This window comes from Micromesistius poutassou, assembly GCF_964030765.1.
Source record: "Micromesistius poutassou genome assembly, chromosome: 2".
In the NCBI taxonomy this organism is placed as follows: Eukaryota; Metazoa; Chordata; class Actinopteri; order Gadiformes; family Gadidae; genus Micromesistius; species Micromesistius poutassou.
In genome coordinates, this window is record NC_140272.1 from 8453386 (window position 1) to 8476600 (window position 23215).

Consider the following 23215-nt stretch of genomic DNA (forward strand, 5'->3'; position numbering starts at 1 on the left):
GGAGGAGCCATCGATGAAGCCATGGGACCAGGCCCATGTGTTGGAGCAGAGTACCTGGAGTAGGTCAGAGGCCTGGAGCTAGGAGAGAGAGTCAGAGCATTTAGGAAAGAGAGTCAGAGCAGCTGGGAGAGAGCGTCAGAGCTAGGAGAGAGAGTCAGAGCCCAGGAGCTAGAAGAGAGAGCCGAGTTATTGTAAGGCCACACAAGCATTCCGTGTGTTAACAGACCTATAACTCAAACACTCGGCCTGAGAAGCCAACCGTGAGCCCCCTCGCACTCTTTCCACCACAGCCGCTATAAATCATGTGTTCACTCCGACACACAGAATTTGTTGCCCTATGTGGTCTGGGTTTCACACTCAGGTTAGGTTATCACACTCAGGTTAGGTGTGTAAATGATTTGAAGTTGATTAAAGCTGATCTGTATCTTATGTGAGCTATGCTTCATAGTGTGGTGTGGAAAGTCGCAATCTTTCTCATTGACATCATGAGATACTCCCTTTTCGACCAGGGAGCAGATTTGGATGTGATTCTTTGGGAGGAGATGTCACACAAAGCTTTACAAGTGAGGCTGATAACAATCAAAGCATACAATCAAACTCGGAGTCGCTACACAGATTCCAGCTACTTCCCAACCGACTCTCTGTAAAAGAGGAACTGGCCAGAGCAGTGGGAAGCATCAACGGGATTCAGAACGCAGGCTCCATAGACTTAAGCACGTCAAAAATGATCTAATTTAATCTTGTTCCATCGCAATCTCGTCCGGTACAGAAGAGCAGACAGAGGCCACGACCCGTTGTGATTCATCATCATTAACGTCGTTTGACGTGGTTCTGAGGTCCAGCGTCCCTCCACGGAACCCTCCGCCAAGCAGACACATAGAGCCAGGACAGACGGTTCATCTCAGGCCAACCCTGCCTGACCTCTTGCCAAGATTTGTGCAGCTGCTTTAACAGCATAATATAAATCCTGTGTATGTGTGTGCGTGTGTGTGCTGCTGAGTGTGTGTCACCAGACAATGACTACAGAACGTTTCGCCCTTGATGCTGTGTCACAGTTGGCTGAGCGATGGCTCTGCCTGTCAGTTGAATGTATGGATGGCGTTGTATGCTGTACAGCGCTGTTCATACCCAACACGGCCCTCCCACCGGAACGAACCATTAATGAACCAGTGATGAACCAGTGATGAACTAGTAATGGATCCGTCCTTGTGTTTCCATTGGACTCTTGTTTTCATACACATTTCTGTGTCGTATCGGAATGTTATTCGAGAATGGTTTTCAGACCAGCACTATTTTTGCTTGTTTATTTAAGTTGATATGTTGTGTTGGTAACTTGGCCTAGTACAGAATATAATTGATTGAAGTTGGTTTATCTAAGCTTAACAAAACACTTCTCAGTGTGTTTCACTAGACTCAACAACTTAATGGAGATTGGCTCTCATTAAGTACGGATTAAAGGTAACTTCCTGTCACCTTTGGCACAGGAAGTAAAACCACATGATTACCCGGGCCGACACGTAACCCCTGGATCCATTCCTAGAAAGAGCCGGGGTGCTGATCCCGAATCCGGACCCGTCCAAAACAACCGGCTGTAAAACCCCATCCAGTCTGTGGTCTCCAGCGCGCGACCGGCTGGGAGATGTTTGGGATTCCGGAGTGCTTCACATTGAAGACCCGGTTAGTTCTGGGCGCCTGGGCGTTCCGCTGAGGATGAATCGGGCCCCCCCGCTGTCACACTGTACGGTCTGGGCCAGCTCGGCTTGGGTTTCACCCCGGTCTGGACACCTGGCCCTCCCTCGGCCAGACACTCTTCCACACATCTGTCCAGTGTGTGTGGAATGGCCGCTGGTGTCTCCCGGGCCGCGGCCATAAAGTCTGCTGTCTCTTTCCTTCAAATGATTTTCCGCATAGTTGTCTGATAACAGACACACCGAAGATTACCTCAACGAGATGCAACAGGACGGCTGTCAGAGAAAAGGGAAATTATATGCTTCAATAGCACGCGATTATCCATTTTAAACTGCGCCGTTTGACTAGAGGCCAAATCACAGAAGGAGGATATTTCAATTCCCCCTCATCGCAGAGACAAGCGGGGGCATGCGCACATCAACGCAGACCTGTAGAAATGTGTGCCTGAGTGCTCTTGAACAAAGTGGATCCGGTTTTGAACTTGCGTATGATACATACCGTTGACATGAAAGAGGTTCTTCTTAAGTGCAGCCATTACAGTAAACTGTGTTTTTTCATACCGCTGTATGTGTTGCCTCCAAAACAGCATGCTTAATCATGGGTTTGCTTCTGAACAATTAGCAAAAAGAACAACTGCTTCAAATTCAGCTTCAAATACTTCTTCTGACAAATGCACTTATTGTAAGTCGCTTTGGATAAATCGTCTGCTAAATGCCCTAAATGTAAATGTACTTGTTTTGGGTCACAGAAAAGAATGCCATGCCAAATAATAACCTAAAATTCAACTCAATGAAAGTGAATGTTAATTGAAACAAACACATTCATGAGACATTTATTGACTGAACAGTTATGACTGTTTAGCTGAGTGTTGATTCTTCAGATTCTGATATTTGTTGTGGGCTCCTATATTCGTACGGTATATGTTAAAGTCAAGTGCCAAGCATACAATTGGAAAGTGATTTATACCTGCGAAACAACATTTGAGTTAACTGTTAGAAAAGGGGGGAAGAAAACTCCCACCAACACGTCTTAGTTTGTGTTTGATGCCTTTTCGCCTGGGATTAGTTGTAGCATCCTGGAGGTGATAGCCAGGCACCAGGGATTAATGTGTAGCCTTTCACTTCAAGGAATTAGCTGACAAGTTAAGCCTGATCAAAGGTTTTTGGCAGGGCATCAACAACAGCATGAGGAAGAGTTATTATGAGTATTGTGTTCGTTGTGGAGGTTTATTTGTATGTTTATTTTGTTGACTTACTGTCTAGAATATGATTGACAAGAGTGTGTCGATAAAGACAATCTCTATAGTCTATAATCTGTTGATAAAGAAATCGACAATGACAATACAATGACTGCGTCTGCACTTATCATGTGTGAGTGGCCATGCATTTGTTTAAGTGTGTGTGTGTGTGTGTGTGTGTGTGTGTGTGTGTGTGTGTGTGTGTGTGTGTGTGTGTGTGTGTGTGTGTGTGTGTGTGTGTGTGTGTGTGTGTGTGTGTGTGTGGTCTCTGTCAATGAGACCCACACAAACACTGATGCCTCACAATGTGTGTGTGTCTGTGTATGTGTTTGCGTTTGTTTTTGTTTATGTGCGTGTGGTGGGTCTGTGTGTGTGTGTGTGTGGTCTCTATCAAAGAGATGCCAAAACAAGCAGTAGCAGAAACTAGAGATGTGTATTCTCTGGAACAGATCTGACAGGAGAAGCGAGGCAGGAGAATGAACTGCCATTCACCTTTCCTCTAGACCAGAGTCCACCACAGTTATTCACAGTTATTCTAGAGGACCAGAGTCCACCACAGTTATTCACAGTTATTCTAGAGGACCAGAGTCCACCACAGTTATTCACAGTTATTCTAAAGAACCAGAGTCCTCCACATGGTGATTCACAAAGTTATAGAGGACCAGACTCCTCCACACAGTTATTCACAGTTATTCTAGAGGTGTCCTCCATACAGTGAGTTATTCTAGAGGTGTCCTCCATACAGTGAGTTATTCTAGAGGTGTCCCCCATACAGTGAGTTATTCTAGAGGTGTCCTCTGAGTCTATACAGTGAGTTATTCTAGAGGTGTCCCCCAGTGAGTTATTCTAGAGGACTGAGTCCTTCACACAGTTATTCTAGAGGACAGAATTCTAGAGGTTATTCTAGTCCAGAGTCCTCAACAGTTTGTTTTTCCTATAGACCAGAGTCCTCCAAAAACCACGGTGCACATCCAGTAGTAGAACGCCTTCACAATAATGTGACGAAGGGTCGGAGCCAAAGTAAATTGGCCACATTTGTCAACGGCTTTATGTTGTCCAAAGTTCTACTGGATTACAATCACCGGCTGCCGTCCAAGGAAAGTATAGCTCTGATAGTGGAGTTTGAATATATTACTGTGTAAACATGCACGAGCCAATGAGGGTAGGGACACATTATTATTAGGGACCGAGCAGAACCTGCAAGGTCCCTATTGTTTTTGATCCGATTATTAGGGACCGAGCAGAACCTGCAAGGTCCCTATTGTTTTTGATCCGATTATTAGGGACCGAGCCAAACATGGCAAGGTCCCTATTGTTTTTGGTCCGATTATTCTTCTTCTTATTTTTCAGCACTTTGACTGCATTTTTCCCCCCCTGAACATATACGAAAACTCATTTTTATTTGGCACATTTGTGGGGACTGGTGAAAAATTTGATATTCTAGCCGTCAAATTCACATTGGCCCCAAGGTGGCGCTATACCAACTGTTCAAAAGTGAAAACTTTGCACAAGCAGCACGCGTCACCGGTTTGACCTACACTCATGAAACTTTGCACACACATGCAAATCCTCATGATGAACAAAAAAGTCTCTTGAACTGAAAATTTCCGGGTTGCCAGATTTTCCGCCATTTTGAATTATGTTAAAAACAGCAAATTCCCCAAGGATCCCAGGTTTTTCGACTTTGACAAAAATCCTTTGGCACATATCATCTATGGCCCATTATCTTCAATCTGACATAAGGATTAGTCTGTACAATAAAGTTTAAAGCTCCCATGAGCCTTTGAGTTCTAAAATGGGTGTGGTTAAAAATTACTCAAAAGTTAATTGCTCATATTAACACCAACTTTCACTCCTATGATGTTGACCCAGATGCAAAAGTTGTTCCGAATCAAATTCTCAACAAGATAGAGTAAAAAAAAAAAATTATGGGGCGTGGCTTCAAAATGGGCGTGGCCTGTTACTAAAATAGCCACAGTTCATAGACGCAATGTTTGATTTGAGCGGGACCAACTCAGTGGCCTTTGGGGACCAAAGTTCTAACTGCTCAAGTAAAATGACGTCAATTGGAAAAACAACATGGCCGCCAGAGGAGGGTAAATCACACTGCGGAGACCGTCATAGTTATGAATATGAAATTCACAGGACACGTGTAGACTGTTGCCTGTAGCTCACATACCAAAAATCGTGGTTGTCATGTTTGTAGCGCCCCCTACAGGATCTTTAAAAAACAGCCCCTGCGCCACGTTTCACCAATATGTATGAAACTCGGTATGCACGTACAACATGCCAATACCTACAGAAAAGCCTCTTGGACCCATGCCCAAAAACCTACCGGAAGTCGGAAATTTTATTTTTTCCATTTTCACTCTCGGCGGCAAATTTCACTTTTTCGCCTTGTATTTGAACGAACTCCTCCTAGGGAATTTATCGGATCTGCTTCACAATTGGTCAGTACAGTCATGAAATGGAGCTGAACCAACGCCGTGTTATTTGTGACTGTACGTGTAAGGTCGTGTCCGTGGCGTGCCGTCAAAGTTGGCCGTTTTGAATTCCGTCGTCTTATTTTCGTTTTTTTCGCCTTGTATTTGAACGAACTCCTCCTAGGGAATTTATCAGATCTGCTTCACAATTGGTCAGTACAGTCAAAAAATGGGGCTCAACCAACGCCGTGTTATTTGTGACTGTACGTTGAAGGGCGTGTCCGTGGCGTGCCTTCAAATTTGGCCGTTTTTCATGGAATTTTTTCACTTTTTCGCCTTGTATTTCAACAAACTCCTCCTAGAGAATGTATCTCATCTGCTTCTACAGATTACATGAATTCGCTAAAAATTTAAATTAAAACTGCGCGCAGTGATGAACGGGACCTCGTGGCAGCGCACATGTTACGAGGTCCCGTTCATCACTGCGCGCAGTTTTAATTAGGGACCGAGCCAGAACTGGCAAGGTCCCTATTGTTTTTGGTCCGATTATTCTTATTCTTCTTTTCCCTCCTTTTCGACTGCATTTTCCCCCCCCTGAACATATACGAAAACTCATTTTTATTTTGCACATTTGTGGGGACTGGTGAAAAATTTGATATTCTAGCCGTCAAATTCACATTTGCCCCAAGGTGGCGCTATACCAACTGTTCAAAAGTGCAAACTTCGCACTAGCAGCACGTGTCACCGCTTTGACCTACACTCATGAAACTTTGCACACACATGCAAATCCTAATGATGAACAAAAAAGTCTCTTGAACTGAACATTTCCGGGTTGCCAGATTTTCCGCCATTTTGAATTATGTTAAAAACAGCAAATTCCCCAAGGATCCCAGGTTTTTTGACTTTGACAAAAATCCTTTGCCACACATCATCTATGGCCCATTATCTTCAATCTGACATAAGGATTAGTCTGTACAATAAAGTGTAAAGCTCCCATGAGCCTTTGAGTTCTAAAATGGGTGTGGTTAAAAATTACTCAAAAGTTAATTGCTCATATCAACATCAACTTTCACTCCTATGATGTTGACCCAGATACAAAAGTTGTTCAGAATCAAATTCTGAACAAGATAGAGTAAAAAGAAAAATTATGGGGCGTGGCTTCAAAATGGGCGTGGCCTGTTACAAAAATAGCCACAGTTCATAGACGCAATGTTTTATTTGAGCGGGACCAACTCAGTGGCCTTTGGGGACCAAAGTTCTAACTGCTGAAATCAAATGACGTCGATTGGAAAAACAACATGGCCGCCAGAGGAGGGTAAATCACACTGCGGAGACCGTAATAGTTATGAATACGAAATTCACAGGACACGTGTAAACTGCTGCCTGTAGCTCACATACCAAAAACCGTGGTTCCAAGATTTGTAGCGCCCCCTACAGGAACTTTAAAAAGCAGCCCCTGCGCCACGTTTCACCAATATGTATGAAACTCGGTATGCACGTACAACATGCCAATACCTACAGAAAAGCCTCTTGGACCCATGCCCCAAAACCTACTGGAAGTCGGAAATTTTCTTTTTTTCATTTTCAATCTCGGCGGCAAATTTCACTTTTTCGCCTTGTATTTGAACGAACTCCTCCTAGGGAATTTATCGGATCTGCTTCACAATTGGTCAGTACAGTCATGAAATGGAGCTGAACCAACGCCGTGTTATTTGTGACTGTACGTTTAAGGGCGTGTCCGTGGCGTGCCGTCAAATTTGGCCGTTTTGAATTCGGTGGTCTTATTTGCGCTTTTTTCGCCTTGTACTTGAACGAACTCCTCCTAGGGAATTTATCGGATCTGCTTCACAATTGGTCAGTACAGTCATGAAATGGAGCTGAACCAACGCCGTGTTATTTGTGACTGTACGTTTAAGGGCGTGTCCGTGGCGTGCCGTCAAATTTGGCCGTTTTGAATTCGGTGGTCTTATTTGCGCTTTTTTCGCCTTGTACTTGAACGAACTCCTCCTAGGGAATTTATCGGATCTGCTTCCCAATTGGTCAGTACAGTCAAAAAATGGGGGTCAACCAACGCCGTGTTATTTGTGACTGTACGTTGAAGGGTGTGTCCGTGGCGTGCCTTCAAAGTTGGCCGTTTTTCTTGGAATTTTTTCACTTTTTCGCCTTGTATTTCAACAAACTCCTCCTAGGGAATGTATCTCATCTGCTTCTACAGATTACATGAATTCGCTAAAAATTAAAATTAAAACTGCGCGCAGTGATGAACGGGACCTCGTGGCAGCGCACATGTTACGAGGTCCCGTTCATCACTGCGCGCAGTTTTAAAAAAGCGCACATGTTACGAGGTCCCGTTCATCACTGCGCGCAGTTTTAAAAAAGCGCACGTTACGAGGTCCCGTTCATCACTGCGCGCAGTTTTAAAAAAGCGCACATGTTACGAGGTCCCGTTCATCACTGCGCGCAGTTTTAAAAAAGCGCACATGTTACGAGGTCCCGTTCATCACTGCGCGCAGTTTTAAAAAAGCGCACGTTACGAGGTCCCGTTCATCACTGCGCGCAGTTTTAAAAAAGCGCACATGTTACGAGGTCCCGTTCATCACTGCGCGCAGTTTTAAAAAAGCGCACGTTACGAGGTCCCGTTCATCACTGCGCGCAGTTTTAACAAAGCGCACATGTTACGAGGTCCCGTTCATCACTGCGCGCAGTTTTAAAAAAGCGCACGTTACGAGGTCCCGTTCATCACTGCGCGCAGTTTTAAAAAAGCGCGCATGTTACGAGGTCCCGTTCATCACTGCGCGCAGTTTTAATTATTATTATTCTTTTTTTAGTCGACTTCGACTGCATTTTTCCCCCCCTGAACATATACGAAAACTCATTTTTATTTGGCACATTTGGTGGGACTGCTGTAAAATTTGATATTCTAGCCGTCAAATTCACATTGGCCCCAAGGTGGCGCTATACCAACTATGCCAAAATTTCAACGTTTACACAAGCATAACTCGTCACTGGTTGGACCTACACTCATGAAACTTTTGCCACACATGCAAAACCTCATGATGAACAAATTTGCAGATACTAACTTAGCACTTCCGGTAGCCACATTTCCCGCCATTTTCAATTTAGTTAAAAACAGTAAATTCCCCAAGGATCCCAGGTTCTTCGAGTTTCACAAAAATCCTTTGGCACATATCATCTATGGCCCATTATCTTCAATTTGACATAAGGATTAGTCTGTACACTAAAGTAGCAAGTACCCATGAGCCATTGAGTTCGAAAAGAGGTGTGTTTTTTACCAAAAAATTGGTAAATTGCACATATCTACATGAATTGGACTCCTATGATGTTGGACCTCTCTACTAAAGTTGTTCAGAATCAAATTCTGAACAAGATAGAGTAAAAAAAAAAAATTATGGGGCGTGGCTTCAAAATGGGCGTGGCCTGTTACTAAAATAGCCACAGTTCATAGACGCTATGTTTTATTTGAGCGGGACCAACTCAGTGGCCTTTGGGGACCAAAGTTCTAACTGCTCAAGTAAAATTAAGTCGATTGGAAAAACAACATGGCCGCCAGAGGCTCAAAATCACTCTGCGGAGACCGTAATAGTTATGAATATGAAATTCACAGGACACGTGTAGACTGTTGCCTGTACCTCACATACCAAAAATCGTGGTTGTCATGTTTGTAGCGCCCCCTACAGGATCTTTAAAAAGCAGCCCCTGCGCCACGTTTCACCAATATGTATGAAACTTGGTAGGCACGTACAACATGACAATACCTACAGAAAAGCCTCTTGGACCCATGCCCCAAAACCCACCGGAAGTCGGCTGTTTTCTTTTTTAATTTGCACTTTTACCGGCAAATTTCACTTTTTTACCGGCAAATTTCACTTTTTCGCCTTGTATTTGAACTAACTCCTCCTAGGGAATTTATCGGATCTGCTTCACAATTGGTCAGTACAGTCACAAAATGGGGCTCAACCAACGCCGTGTTATTTGTGACTGTACGTTGATGGGCGTGTCCGTGGCGTGCCTTCAAAGTTGGCCGTTTTGAATTCCGTGCTTATTTTCGCTTTTTTCGCCTTGTACTTGAACGAACTCCTCCTAGGGAATTTATCGGATCTGCTTCACAATTGGTCAGTACAGTCAAAAAATGGGGCTCAACCAACGCCGTGTTATTTGTGACTGTACGTTGAAGGGTGTGTCCGTGGTGTGCCTTCAAAGTTGGCAGTTTTTCATGGAATTTTTTCACTTTTTCATCACTGCGCGCAGTTTTAAAAAAGCGCACATGTTACGAGGTCCCGTTCATCACTGCGCGCAGTTTTAATTAGGGACCGAGCAGAACCTGCAAGGTCCCTATTGTTTTTGATCCGATTATTATTATTCTTATTCTTTTTAACCGTCTTCGACTGCATTTTTCCCCCCCTGAACATATACGAAAACTCATATTTTCTTGAAACGTTTGGTGGGACTGCTGTAAAATTTGAGATTCTAGCCGTCAAATTCACATTGGCCCCAAGGTGGCGCTATACCAACTATGCCAAAATTTCAACGTTTACACAAGCATAACTCGTCACTGGTTGGACCTACACTCATGAAACTTTTGCCACACATGCAAAACCTCATGATGAACAAATTTGCAGATACTAACTTAGCACTTCCGGTAGCCACATTTCCAGCCATTTTGAATTTAGTTAAAAACAGTAAATTCCCCAAGGATCCCAGGTTTTTCGACTTTCACAAAAATCCTTTAGCACATATCATCTATGGCCCATTATCTTCAATTTGACATAAGGATTAGTCTGTACACTAAAGTAGCAAGTACCCATGAGCCATTGAGTTCGAAAAGGGGTGTGGTTTTTACCAAAAAATTGGTAAATTGCACATATCTACATGAATTGGACTCCTATGATCTTGGACCCCTCTACTAAAGTTGTTCAGAATCAAATTCTGAACAAGATAAAGTAAAAAAAAATTCAAATGGGGCGTGGCTTCAAAATGGGCGTGGCCTGTTACTAAAATAGCCACAGTTCATAGACGCAATGTTTGATTTGAGCGGGACCAACTCAGTAGCCTTTGGGGACAAAAGTTCTAACTGCTCAAGTAAAATTAAGTCGATTGGAAAAACAACATGGCCGCCAGAGGCTCAAAATCACTCTGCGGAGACCGTAATAGTTATGAATATGAAATTCACAGGACACGTGTAAACTGCTGCCTGTAGCTCATATACCAAATTTCGTGATTCTCATGTTTGTAGCGCCCCCTACAGGAACTTTAAAAACCAGCCCCTGCGCCACGTATCACCAATATGTATGAAACTCGGTATGCATGTACAACATGCCAATACCTACAGAAAAGCCTCTTGGAACCATGCCCCAAAACCCACCGGAAGTCGGCTGTTCTCTTTTTTAATTTGCACTTTTACCGGCAAATTTCACTTTTTTACCGGCAAATTTCACTTTTTTGCCTTGTATTTGAACGAACTCCTCCTAGGGAATTTATCGGACCTGCTTCACAATTGGTCAGTACAGTCATGAAATGGAGCTGAACCAACGCCGTGTTATTTGTGACTGTACGTTGAAGGGCGTGTCCGTGGCGTGCCGTCAAAGTTGGCCATTTTGAATGGAATTTTTTCACTTTTTCGCCTTGTATTTCAACAAACTCCTCCTAGGGAATGTATCTCATCTGCTTCTACAGATTACATGAATTCGCTAAAAATTAAAATTAAAACTGCGCGCAGTGATGAACGGGACCTCGTGGCAGCGCACATGTTACGAGGTCCCGTTCATCACTGCGCGCAGTTTTAATTAGGGACCGAGCCAAACTTGGCAAGGACCCTATTGAAATCCTCATGTTTATTCTTCTTCTTCTTCTTATTTTTCCTCATCTTCGACTGCATTTTTCCCCCCCTGCACATATTCGAAAACTCATTTTTATTTGGCACATTTTGTGGGACTGGTGAAAAATTTGATATTCTAGCCCTCAAATTCACATTCGCCCCTAGGTGGCGCTATACCAACTATGCCAAAATTTCAACGTTTGCACAAGCATAACTCGTCACCGGTTGGACCTAAACTCATGAAACTTTGCACACATATGCACATCCTCATAATGAAGAAATTTGCAGATACTAACTTAGCACTTCCGGTAGCCAGATTTCCCGCCATTTTGAATTTAGTTAAAAACAGTAAATTCCCCAAGGATCCCAGGTTTTTCGACTTTGACATAAATCCTTTGGCACATATCATCTATGGCCCATTATCTTCAATCTGACATAAGGATTAGTCTGTAGGATAAATTTCAAAGTACCCATGAGCCATTGAGTTCAAAAAGGGGTGTGTTTTTCACCCCAAAATTAGTAAATTGCACATATCTACATTAATTGGACTCCTATGGTGTTGAACCTCTCTACTAAAGTTGTTCATAATCAAATTCTGAACAAGATTAAGTGAACACTTTTTCAAATGGGGCGTGGCATCGAAGTGGGCGTGGCCCGTTACTAAAATAGCCACAGTTCATAGACGCAATGTTTGATTTGAGCGGGACCAATTCAATGGCCGTTAGGTACCAAAGTTCTAACTGCTCAATTAAAATTAAGTCGATTGAAAAAACAACATGGCCGCCAGAGGAGGGTCGATCACTCTGCGGAGATCATAATAGTTATGAATATGAAATTCACAGGACACGTGTATACTGGTGCCGGTAGCTCACATACCAAAAATCGTGTTTCTCATGTGTGTAGCGCCCCCTACAGGAACTTTAAAATGCAGCCCCTACGTCACGTTTCACCAATATGTATGAAACTCGGTAAGCACATACAAGGTCACAATATCTACAGAAAAGCCTCTTGGACCCATGCCCCAAAACCCACCGGAAGTCGGAAATTTTAATTTTTTCATTTTCACTCTCGGCGGCCATTTTGAATTTTTTTCACTTTTTGGCCTTGTATTTGAATGAACTCCTCCTAGGGAATTTATTGGATCTGCTTCAAAATTGGTCAGTACAGTCAATAAATGGTGCCGAACCAACGCCGTGCTATTTGTGACTGTACGTTGAAGGGCGTGTCCGTGGCGTGCCGTCAAAGTTGGCCATTTTTGAATTCCGTCGCCTTGTATTTGAACTAACTCCTCCTAGGGAATTTATCGAATCTGCTTCCAAATTGGTCAGTACAGTCATGAAATGGTGCTGAATAAACGCCGTGCTATTTGGGACTGTACGTTGAAGGGCGTGTCCGTGGCGTGATGTCAAAGTTGGCCATTTTGAATGGAATTTCACTTTTTCGCATTGTATTTGAACAAACTCCTCCTAGGGAATTTATCGCATCTGCTTCACAATTGGTTAGTACAGTCAAAAAATGGTGCTGAACCAACACCGTGCTATTTGTGACTGTACATTGAAGGGCGTGGCCGTGGCGTGCCGTCAAAGTTGGCCATTTTTGAATTCCGTCGCCTTGTATTTGAACTAACTCCTCCTAGGGAATTTATCGGATCATTGATGTAGGGTTAATAATGTTAGTTAAAGTTGTTACAACATGTAATTCAGTTAAATGTGCTCTTACATGTTAATGTCAAAACAATCAGTAGGACACCACAGGGCACCTCTGCTTCTACAGATTACATAAATTTGCGAATTTTTTTTAAAACTGCGCTTTTTTAAAACTGCGCGCAGTGATGAACGGGACCTCGTGCCGGCTTGCGGCTGCGTCACGTGCGGTCCTAACATGTGCACATCTTGCCAGCACACATGTTACGACGGCACGTGACGCGGCCGCAAGCCGGCGCGATTTTTTTTTAAAACTGCGCGCAGTGATGAACGGGACCTCGTAGTGGCGGCTGCAAGCCGGCGCGAGGTCCCGTTCATCACTGCGCGCAGTTTTAATTATTATTATTTTTAAGCCTCTTTGACTGCATTTTTCCCCCCCTGAACATATACGAAAAGCCAATTTTACTTGGTGCATTTGTGGGGACTGGTGAAAAATTTCATATTCTAGCCGTCAAATTCACATTCGCCCCAAGGTGGCGCTATACCAACTGTTCAAAAGTGCTAACTTCGCACAAGCAGCACGCGTCACTGGTTTGACCTACACTCATGAAACTTTGCACACACATGCACATCCTCATGATGAACAAAAAAGTCTCTTGAACTGAAAATTTCCGGGTTGCCAGATTTTCCGCCATTTTGAATTTTGTTAAAAACAGTAAATTCCCCAAGGATCCCAGGATTTTCGACTTTGACAAAAATCCTTTGGCACATATCATCTATGGCCCATTATCTTCAATCTGCCATAAGGATTAGTCTGTACAATAAAGTTTAAAGCACCCATGAGCCAAAAGGTGTGTGGTTAAAAACGCTAAAATCTTTAATTGCTCATATCAACATCAAGTTGGACTCGTATGATGTTCACCCAGATACAAAAGTTGTTCAGAATCAAATTCTGAACAAGATAGAGTAAAAAAAAAAAATTATGGGGCGTGGCTTCAAAATGGGCGTGGCCTGTTACTAAAATAGCCACAGTTCATAGACGCAATGTTTGATTTGAGCGGGACCAACTCAGTGGCCTTTGGGGACCAAAGTTCTAACTGCTCAAGTAAAATGACGTCGATTGGAAAAACAACATGGCCGCCAGAGGAGGGTAAATCACACTGCGGAGACCGTCATAGTTATGAATATGAAATTCACAGGACACGTGTAGACTGTTGCCTGTAGCTCACATACCAAAAATCGTGGTTTTCATGTTTGTAGCGCCCCCTACAGGAACTTTAAAAACCAGCCCCTGCGTCACGTTTCACCAATATGCATGAAACTCGGTAGGCCCGTACAACATGACAATACCTACAGAAAAGCCTCTTGGAACCATGCCCCAAAACCCACCGGAAGTCGGCTGTTCTCTTTTTTAATTTGCACTTTTACCGGCAATTTTCGCTTTTTCGCCTTGTATTTCAACGAACTCCTCCTAGGGAATTTATCGGATCTGCTTCACAATTTGTCAGTACAGTCAGAAAATGGGGCTGAACCAACGCCGTGTTATTTGTGACTGTACGTTGATGGGCGTGTCCGTGGCGTGCCTTCAAATTGGCCGTTTTGAATTCCGTGCTCTTATTTTCGCTTTTTTCGCCTTGGACTTTAACGAACTCCTCCTAGGAAATTTATCAGATCTGCTTCACAATTGGTCAGTACAGTCAAAAAATGGAGCTCAACCAACGCCGTGTTATTTGTGACTGTACATTGAAGGGTGTGTCCGTGGCGTGCCTTCAAAGTTGGCCGTTTTTCATGGAATTTTTTCACTTTTTCGCCTTGTATTTCAACAAACTCCTCCTAGGGAATGTATCTCATCTGCTTCTACAGATTACATGAATTCGCAAAAAATTAAAATTAAAACTGCGCGCAGTGATGAACGGGACCTCGTAGCAGCGCACATGTTACGAGGTCCCGTTCATCACTGCGCGCAGTTTTAAAAAAGCGCACATGTTACGAGGTCCCGTTCATCACTGCGCGCAGTTTTAATTATTATTATTTTCATCCAGTATGACTATGCTGCAGTTATAATTGTGTGACAGCACACATTGCACAAAGGACCTCCAAACAAATCCAAACACCAACCTTTTGCTCTTTGAAACCACAAACAACTTCTACAAACACACTCCATCCATGTGTTATATCGTGGTTACCTAGGTTACCGAGAGCCCTACACCCCGACAGCACAATCTCTTCTTTCCTTATTGCAAATTCTAGCACATATAGCTTGCCCCTGGGTTCCATAGTACATCAACCACACAGTTGCTATGACTTCAAAATCCACACACTGCATTTCTGGGGAATAACGGCTTGCAGGGTGTGGGCTATGGCCTGCAGTCTTATCCCACCCTCACAACCCCTTCATCACCCTGCGATCCGTCTCCTCACCGGCATAACGAGGTCCACCCAACCTCCACAACCGCCCCTGGTTCTGGAGATGGGTCAGTGTGGTCCCACTGGGCAGGGGGCTTCGGTAATGAGCAGCTCATGTAGAGAAACAGAACCCCAGTAGGATGACGCCATGGGCTAGGTGATCAAACCTCATCTTATCTCACTGACAGGCCATTGACAGTCCACTACAGTAAATCCCTCAAGTCCTACATAGTTTTCATTCCTGGGGAACCTATAAGTAAGGTGTGTGCGTGAGTGTGTGTGTGTGCGTGCGTGTGTGTGTGTGTATATATGTGTCTGTGTGTGTGTGTGTGTGTGTGTGTGTGTGTGGGGGGGGGGGTAGATGGAGTACAAAGCTCTGTTTCATCCCCTGTGAGCACTTTCGCACGAATACCAAAGGAGAGGAGCGAAGAGGAGGCGCATGTCACTCTAAGGCCCCCCCACGGTGACGCTACCATACTGAGGGACCGCCACCCACCTTCTCTCTCTTTCACCGAGGGTCCGGCCCGCGCAGATCGGCTTACTGGGCCAGTGGACTGGGGGCCACTGTGCTGGGCTGCAGTCTGATGGGATGGGGGGGGGGGGGGGTAATGTGTTTCCCTGGGTTTCCTCCTCCTGTCACTCAGCGCAGGGCCCCCTCCAGCAGGGGCTCCTGGATGGTCTGGCTGTTCAGGGCCATCAGTCCGTGACCCAGAGCAGGGCTGTGGGGTCAGGTCTGCCCATGCGGACCAAGGGTTCACCGGGTACCTGGGGGGGGGGGGATCCACCCAGAAGCCACTGGGGGAAGATGAGTGGTTTCTGAGTGTGGTTTGTAGTATTGTGGATGTATAGTGTTAACAAAGCCATGAGAAAAATGTCACACTGACTCTGTGTGTGTGTGTGTGTGTGTGTGTATGTGCTTGCCTGTGCATGCATTCATCTGTATGTGTGCAGTATGTATGCTTGCCATTTGTGCGTTGTTTTGTGTTTGTGTGTGTGTGTTTGGTATGCGTGCCTTTTATTTGTCTGCGTGTGTATGTGTGTGCATGTGTGAGTGTGTGTGTGTGTGTGTATGTATGCGTGAGTATGCATGTGTGTATGCGTGAGTGTGTGTGTGTGTGTGTGTGTGTATGTGTGTGTGTGAGTATGCATGTGTGTGAGTATGCGTGTGTGTGTGTGTGTGTGTGTGTGAGTATGCATGTGTGTGTGTGTGTGTGTGTGTGAGCCCGCGTCTTTGTGTGAAACAGGGTGAGAATGCCCAGTCCTAAGGAGCAATCTGGTTTATGATCCACTGCCCAGTAAACCTTATATATCACTCGTTGTATACCTGTCCACTGGGATGGCAGACAGAACGACCGGGAGGACGGACGATTCTGGGCTTTATGAAGCTGTCACGTCCCCCCCCCCCCCCCCGGTGAGTCCAGAACACACAGCGGTGGCGGCAGACCCAGGGATCAGACCCTGCTTACCATAACCCGTGCGGCGCGTGGGTCTGGCTGCGTTTACAACGTCTGTGCCGTGTCCGTGTGCGGAAATAAACACATTAACACTGACACCTCATTTACCAAAAACCCCTTCAAAATATTTATAGCAGGTTTACAAGTGTTCTCTCTCTCTCTCTCTCTCTCTCTCTCTCTCTCTCTCTCTCTCTCTCTCTTTCTCTCTCTCTCGCTCTCTCCACCTGTCTCTCTTTCTTTCTCTCTTTCCCTCTCCCCCCCTTATCTATCTATCTCTCTCTCTCCACAGGGGCTGAGGGGAGATAAACCAGGGAGAAGATCAGCCCTCAACAGTGACTGGGGCCCCTGGGCCCAGGGGCCAAGATGGCAGCACTCCAGGAACCTGTCTCCTATAAACACGCTGTGTAGAGGTTGGCCCCAGGGCCCTGGTTCCCGTGGATACACGATATAGGTACAATGGCACTGTATATACGCGGCACTGTACACACTCAAGCACCACTCAAATCCCAGGCTGTAATTGTGCCGGATCCCCAATCCTCTGTAATTATATCATTCCTTGTCTGCTGAACTCTGTTGTTCCCTGATCCTTGTGTTTCGATTTGTTTATAAAGGCCCCGCAAAGGTCGACAGAACATATAGGTCTAATACGTCGTGGTGAAGGGAAGGTGTGGACTGTTACGGCAAAGAACGCATCTGCAGATCGATTATCAAGTTATCTTCAGATTATTGACTATTTAGGTGTTTTGTTCTTCATCCGAGGCGTTTAGGTTGTCTCATCGGGAGCAGTCAGGGGAAGGTGTCTTGCTCAGGGACACCTCGACACTCAGCTAGGAACCTTTATTAGTAACCTTCCAATTACAAGCGAACCCACTCTACCTCCTGAGCTAAGCCGACCCCTTGCCCTCCATGTTTCCCCCGCTAGGTGTTTCTCCCATGAGGTCGTCGATGCTGGCCTGGCTCCTCTTCATCACCTCCCTTCAGGCCATCCCCGCGGGGGGCTCCTCCTGCCCGGACCACCGCGTCAGGACCTCCTCCTCCTCCGCCGGCGCCGTGCCCATCGTGGACGCCAAGCTCTTCACCAAACGGCGCTACCGCTCGCCGCGCGTCCTCTTCAGCGCCCAGCCCCCGGCCTCCGCCCCTCCCGGCGTGGGCGTGAGGGCGGGGGCCGGAGTGTCGGGACGTCCCGCCCGCTCCCCGGGGGGCAGGACTCGGCGTGTGGCGGCGGTGGGGGCGGGGCAGCACCGCGGCGTGTTCTCGGTGTGCGACAGCATCAGCGCGTGGGTGGTGAACAAGACGCGGGCCACCGACATCTCGGGTCACGAGGTCACCGTGCTGCCCAACGTCAACGTCAACAGCGTCAACAAGAAGCAGTACTTCTTTGAGACGTCGTGCCTGGGCAGCGGGGGCGGAAGGGCGGCGGGCGCGGCCGGGGGCACGGGCGTGTCCAGTTGCCTGGGCATCGACGCCCGCCACTGGAACTCGTACTGCACCAACTCGCACACGTTCGTGCGGGCGCTGACCACGTACCGCAACCTGGTGGCGTGGAGACACATACGCATCAACGTGGCGTGCGAGTGCGTGGTCAGCCGCAAGTCCTGGGCGCAGTCGTGACGGCTGGCGTGCGCGTCACTCACACACACACACAAACACGCACACACACACACACACACACACACACACACACACACACACACACACACACACACACACACACACACACACACACATAAACTGTTGAACACACTATACTTAAAAGTGGTTGTGTCTGTTCCGTTTCTATGAAACTGACCCAAAGCCTTCACCTCATTCTCAGCACAAAGGGAGCTATTTAATATTTCACATCTGACCTATACCGTCTATGACTATTTTTAACATTTGACTCGTTTTGGGGGAATGAAAGGTCCCATACTTACCACTAGGGAACCCCAGCGTCCGTCTGGTGCTGCCCTATGGTTCTCACTTGCTGCCACGGAGTAAGCTGAAAAGTATTTTCCTTACCTTTTTCCTTTACATTTTGTACTATGTCTGGTGTTAACATATCTTTTTCATGATCTGACATATTTGTTGATATTGTTATTTATTAAACATTGAAGTTGATTATCCCGATGCATTTTTGCTGTGCAGACGACGAATGAATACAGCAGAAGTGATTAGATTCATAAGGAGTAGGAAACGTCTCATTACTTCAGCGGAGCCGTAGACGCAAAACCAGAAGGCAACAGGGCCCTCTTGTGTATTGAATCGGGAGTGAAAGACATTAATTAATGTTAGTCATTACAGTTTTCCCCAATCGTTTAAACACATTCCCTGAAACTATAGCTCAATTTCTCAAAAATCTAAACACAAAACTGAATAGAGTCAACCATTTTGTCAAAACTCAACAGAACTCTTGCAAAATGAACACTGCACTCAAAACCATGTTCTCTCTTCTCAAAATAGATTATTTCCATCAAAACGATAAACACAGTTATCACATGAATATATCTTACTTAAATACTGGTGTGATCAATTTATAACACCACCATCAAAATACTGTTTATATATGTTTTGGCTTCATGAGGCCATGTTTTTAATAGTTTAATAGGTTTTAACTGTATGGTACATACAGTATAAAGACTGTTGCCATATTGTAATACAATGCTGTGAGTATATCATATAAATGGCTTTGATAAAATCGTATCAGAATAGGATACAATGCATATTTGTCTATCCAATGAGCTCCAATGGGCTAACTGTTGTAACTGTTGATACTGCAACATTGTTAGAGTGATGAGAACACACAAATGTTACCTATTTTGGCAAAACTCACTGATAAGTAAAATTAAAAACACTACAGTAAGAAAATGTTTAGACCGTCTCGGGGATGTAATGATGAAATCAGTGCACAAATGCAAAAAGGGAACAAAGCTAATATTTATTTGTTACTGTAATACAGTTAAATGTTCAGCTGACGTTTTGCGTAGACCCACAAAAAATAAAATTAAGAATATAAAATGTGGCGAAACAGATCTACATGTAAATCTGTCTGCATCCCACCTCCAATCCTGATTAGGCCAGAGGCCTGTGTCAAGTGTGCTTAATGATGAGCTTCAAGTTTTCAGAATTGTGTGCATAGTTTCCATTTTTTTTTAAATCACTGAGAGGTTTCAAGGTTTGACATAGACAATCGGTATCATATTCTAGTTGTTTGCGTTCATAAGTGATCCAATCAGAACGTGGTGCGTCATTTTAGGGGTGTGGTTTCCACATGCTCCTGCCTTTTCAGTAGTAATACAACGAACGCTCCTCCTGCCGGTTGCAGTTGTGCAACAAACTGGCTTTAACTCGATCCATCTGTGGTCGGCTGACGGATCGGTGCTTTCATTTAGTGTAATAATTATACAAAACACAAAACATAAAATGGACAGAACGGTGAGCCTCCCGAATCAGCCTGACAAAACCGCTACAGGTAAGACCAGAAGGATATGTGTTCTCAATGCAATACTGAATTGATCCATACTTTCCTGTAACGTTAGTATTCGCCCTTAACACATGGGACAAGTAGTATCTACAACCAGGATTTTATTCGAGTAGAATAATATTGATAACGCTGGCGTTCAACACGCGGAATTATCTATTTCTGCAGCCATAAGTTAGGGTTGTGTATATTGTCTCAGAGTGCTGGAGGTGATATTGGGGTATAGTCACATAATAGTTGCATGGGGGCATGTGGTTTACTATGGGGGTATAGTCACATAGTAGTTGATTAGGGGCATGTGATTTACTACATCTTGTTGCGGTTAAATAAACAGTATTTCTCTTTGGGGTGACAGAAGATAGCCTGTTCTTTCAGCTGTACAATCTGTACATCTGTATTGTCATGTGTCCTGATCCACAGCAGCTGCATGTCCAACGTTACCTAACTCCAGCTCCGTCCTGTTTACATTGGTTTATTTTGAGTTACCCCCCATTACCCACTGTATTATGCATATCACCGTTTAGACTGGGTAACCCTACTCCACCAATGCAGTTCATATCATTCAGTTCCAAAGCTTTATTTTCTGCTGTGATTCTGTTTAAAACAGGTTTTAAGAGGCTAAATGGCAATGGTTGTAATGTAGATTGTGGCTCTGACTTGTTTTGCAGTGACTTTAGTGGAGAGCAGCAGCGCCCCCAGTGGCCTGGAGCTGGTCAGCGCCTACCAGACGAACCGCCTCGGAGACCCCACCGACCTGGTGTCGCTGGCCACACAAGTGCAAAAAGTACATATTTATTTTTATGCGCTTTTATCCTTGTAATTACGGAAATTGGAGAAATAGCAACATTAATTCACCCATGCAACTCACAGATTATGATGCATTTCTCTTATTTCTGGACTTGCATTAAAACCTTAACTTCAAAGGTATGCATATGACCACTCCCATATCAAATATGAAGGGAGTTTACCAAAGAAATCTGAAATAATAGCATATTTTATATAATTATGTAACTAAGGCGCAGAGCAAAATGAACTGCTGCTGAAAAGACCAACGTGTTTGCTACTATAATTTAACATTTTAAGATTTATTAAAGGCTTGTGATTATCCATTTGCTCCTTGGGTATTCATCTAGTTATATCATGGCTCTCTCTGCTTGCTTTTAAAGGGAGATGATTTCATCAAAGCCAACGCTTGCAACAGGCTAACCGTGATCGCGGACCAGATCAGATACCTCCAGGAGCAGGCAAGAAAGGTAGGCCTTCTGAACTTGCAGAGCTGCGGTTAATTGGTTCAGTTAAGCGTCTGTCACTTAACGGAACCACCTCGACCTCTGTTGATAGGTCATTGATACTAACATGGCTTGACGCTGAATACTCCGGTTGTACAGGTGTAATAAAAACTTAAATTAATGTTGTGTGTTACAGTGTTTGGTTTCTTGTGCCCGCTCTTATTGTGAAGGTTTTGGAAGACGCCAAGAAGGATGCAGACCTCCACCACGCAGCCTGCAATCTTGTGAAGAAGCCTGGAAACCTCTACTTCCTGTACCAGCGACCATCTGGACAGAAGTACTTCTCCATCATCTCCCCTCAGGTGGGCCTCAGGAACAAGCTGAACTCTGTCTTAACACCAGCCTGCAAATGACGAGGCCACGTCAAAATTTGCCAGGAAATGGAGCTATCCATGTCTATCCCTTAGTCTCTCAATCATGAAGGGCTATACAGATAAACTTCACGTTTTACATGAACAGGGAAATGTGTGAACTATGTGCATCCTATGGTAGCTATGTAGTCATTTTAGCAGACATTTTGCTCCAAGGCAACAGTGAAGATGCTTGGCATCAAGGTGGAGGCCTCAAGCTCAAGGATGCCTACAGGCAGGCTGCAACAAAAAAAAAGTTAGTTACTGGGTAACACATGTTACACACACACATGTTACACACGCTCAAGGATGCCTACAGGCAGGCTGCAAAAAAAAAAAAAGTTAGTTACTGGGTAACACATGTTACACACACACATGCTGCAGGGAAGTGGATACGTGTGTGTGTGTGTGTGTGTGTGTGTGTGTGTGTGTGTGTGTGTGTGTGTGTGTGTGTGTGTGTGCTATTTATGTGTGTCAGGGTTAAATTCTAGCTGTTTGACCTTTTAGTAAATCAATAATGAAGTCCAAAAAGTGTGGGTGGGGGTTGCTTGTGTAAAAATGATCCAAAGCTACAAATGTCGGCTTAAAAACGGAAGGTTAAAAGGGTTTTACATTAGCACCCAGAGGAAATTTCTTGTTTAAAACAGGCGTCTACATTTAGTGGATGCCTTCATTACATCCAAAGCGACTTATATGTGAGGCTGACAAAGGAGGTTACGCTCTGTGTTTTCTGTTCTGCATGACACACTTAAACTGAAACGGAGGATGCAGGCTTTACTAAAGACCTATTTTCCCCTCTCTCCCTAGGAATGGGGTGCCAGCTGCCCTCATCAGTTCATCGCCGGCTATAAGCTCCAGAACGACATGTCGTGGACTCCTCTGGCGCAGGTGGAGGCGAAGGACGCGGAGCTCGCCATCATGAGCAAGCTGATCAACAGGCAGACCGCCCTGCCCCCCTCCATAGAACCCAACTTTGAGGGCATCGGAAACTAACGACACGGCCGGAGAAACTGGACTGGGGGAATAATGGTTCTGAATGGATAATAATGGATTATAATGGTTAAAAATAAGTTTTAATAATTTTAAATACGTTTTAATCTGAGTTCAATGCATGCGAGCTCTGGGATCTGAACTGTGGCGGCAGCTTTGGGTGTCAACGTCTCTCTCTTGTAGCATTGTAGTGAGGATCTGTCTGTTTGAATCACTTCCCAAATCATATCGTCATGAGCAAGTTATAGCAATATTTATTAATATCTCATCTCATACAATGGCAAACTTTTAGTTTTCTTCCACGGTCTAACCCTTACTCTTCATGAGTGCTGGTAAAAGGAGAATTGATTATGGTCATTGTATATGTGTCATGGCGAATAGGTCAATAATGAATTCACAATGTCTTAAGTTGCACAATAAACTTAGTCTTAATCAAACTGT

At 44.7% G+C, this 23215-nt stretch overlaps 2 protein-coding genes across 2 annotated transcripts; both read left to right on the top strand.

The window, feature by feature from the left end:
* Positions 1 to 17621: 17621 nt before the first annotated feature.
* ngfb (nerve growth factor b (beta polypeptide)) lies at positions 17622 to 18345 on the top strand (the record flags this gene model as incomplete). Its single annotated transcript, XM_084464890.1, has 1 exon — positions 17622 to 18345. One exon carries the CDS (start codon positions 17622 to 17624, stop codon positions 18297 to 18299), a length of 678 nt encoding a protein of 225 aa, XP_084321016.1. The 3' UTR covers positions 18300 to 18345.
* Positions 18346 to 19971: 1626 nt separating this feature from the next.
* cUnh1orf50 (chromosome Un C1orf50 homolog) lies at positions 19972 to 23204 on the top strand. Its single transcript, XM_084463849.1, has 5 exons — positions 19972 to 20136; positions 20814 to 20929; positions 21312 to 21398; positions 21605 to 21736; positions 22592 to 23204. The coding sequence occupies exons 1-5, from the start codon at positions 20088 to 20090 to the stop codon at positions 22775 to 22777; spliced, it is 570 nt and encodes a 189-aa protein (XP_084319975.1). The 5' UTR covers positions 19972 to 20087; the 3' UTR covers positions 22778 to 23204.
* The last annotated feature ends 11 nt before the right edge of the window (positions 23205 to 23215 follow it).

What these genes read in the sequence shown, in the direction of transcription:
- cUnh1orf50 (XM_084463849.1), top strand. Translation starts at nt 20,088, where the DNA reads ATGGACAGAACGGTGAGCCTCCCGAATCAGCCTGACAAAACCGCTACA. An exon ending in GCCTGACAAAACCGCTACAG is followed by an intron (nt 20,137 to 20,813) that starts GTAAGACCAGAA and finishes CTTGTTTTGCAG; the next exon opens with TGACTTTAGTGGAGAGCAGC. An exon ending in TGGCCACACAAGTGCAAAAA is followed by an intron (nt 20,930 to 21,311) that starts GTACATATTTAT and finishes TTGCTTTTAAAG; the next exon opens with GGAGATGATTTCATCAAAGC.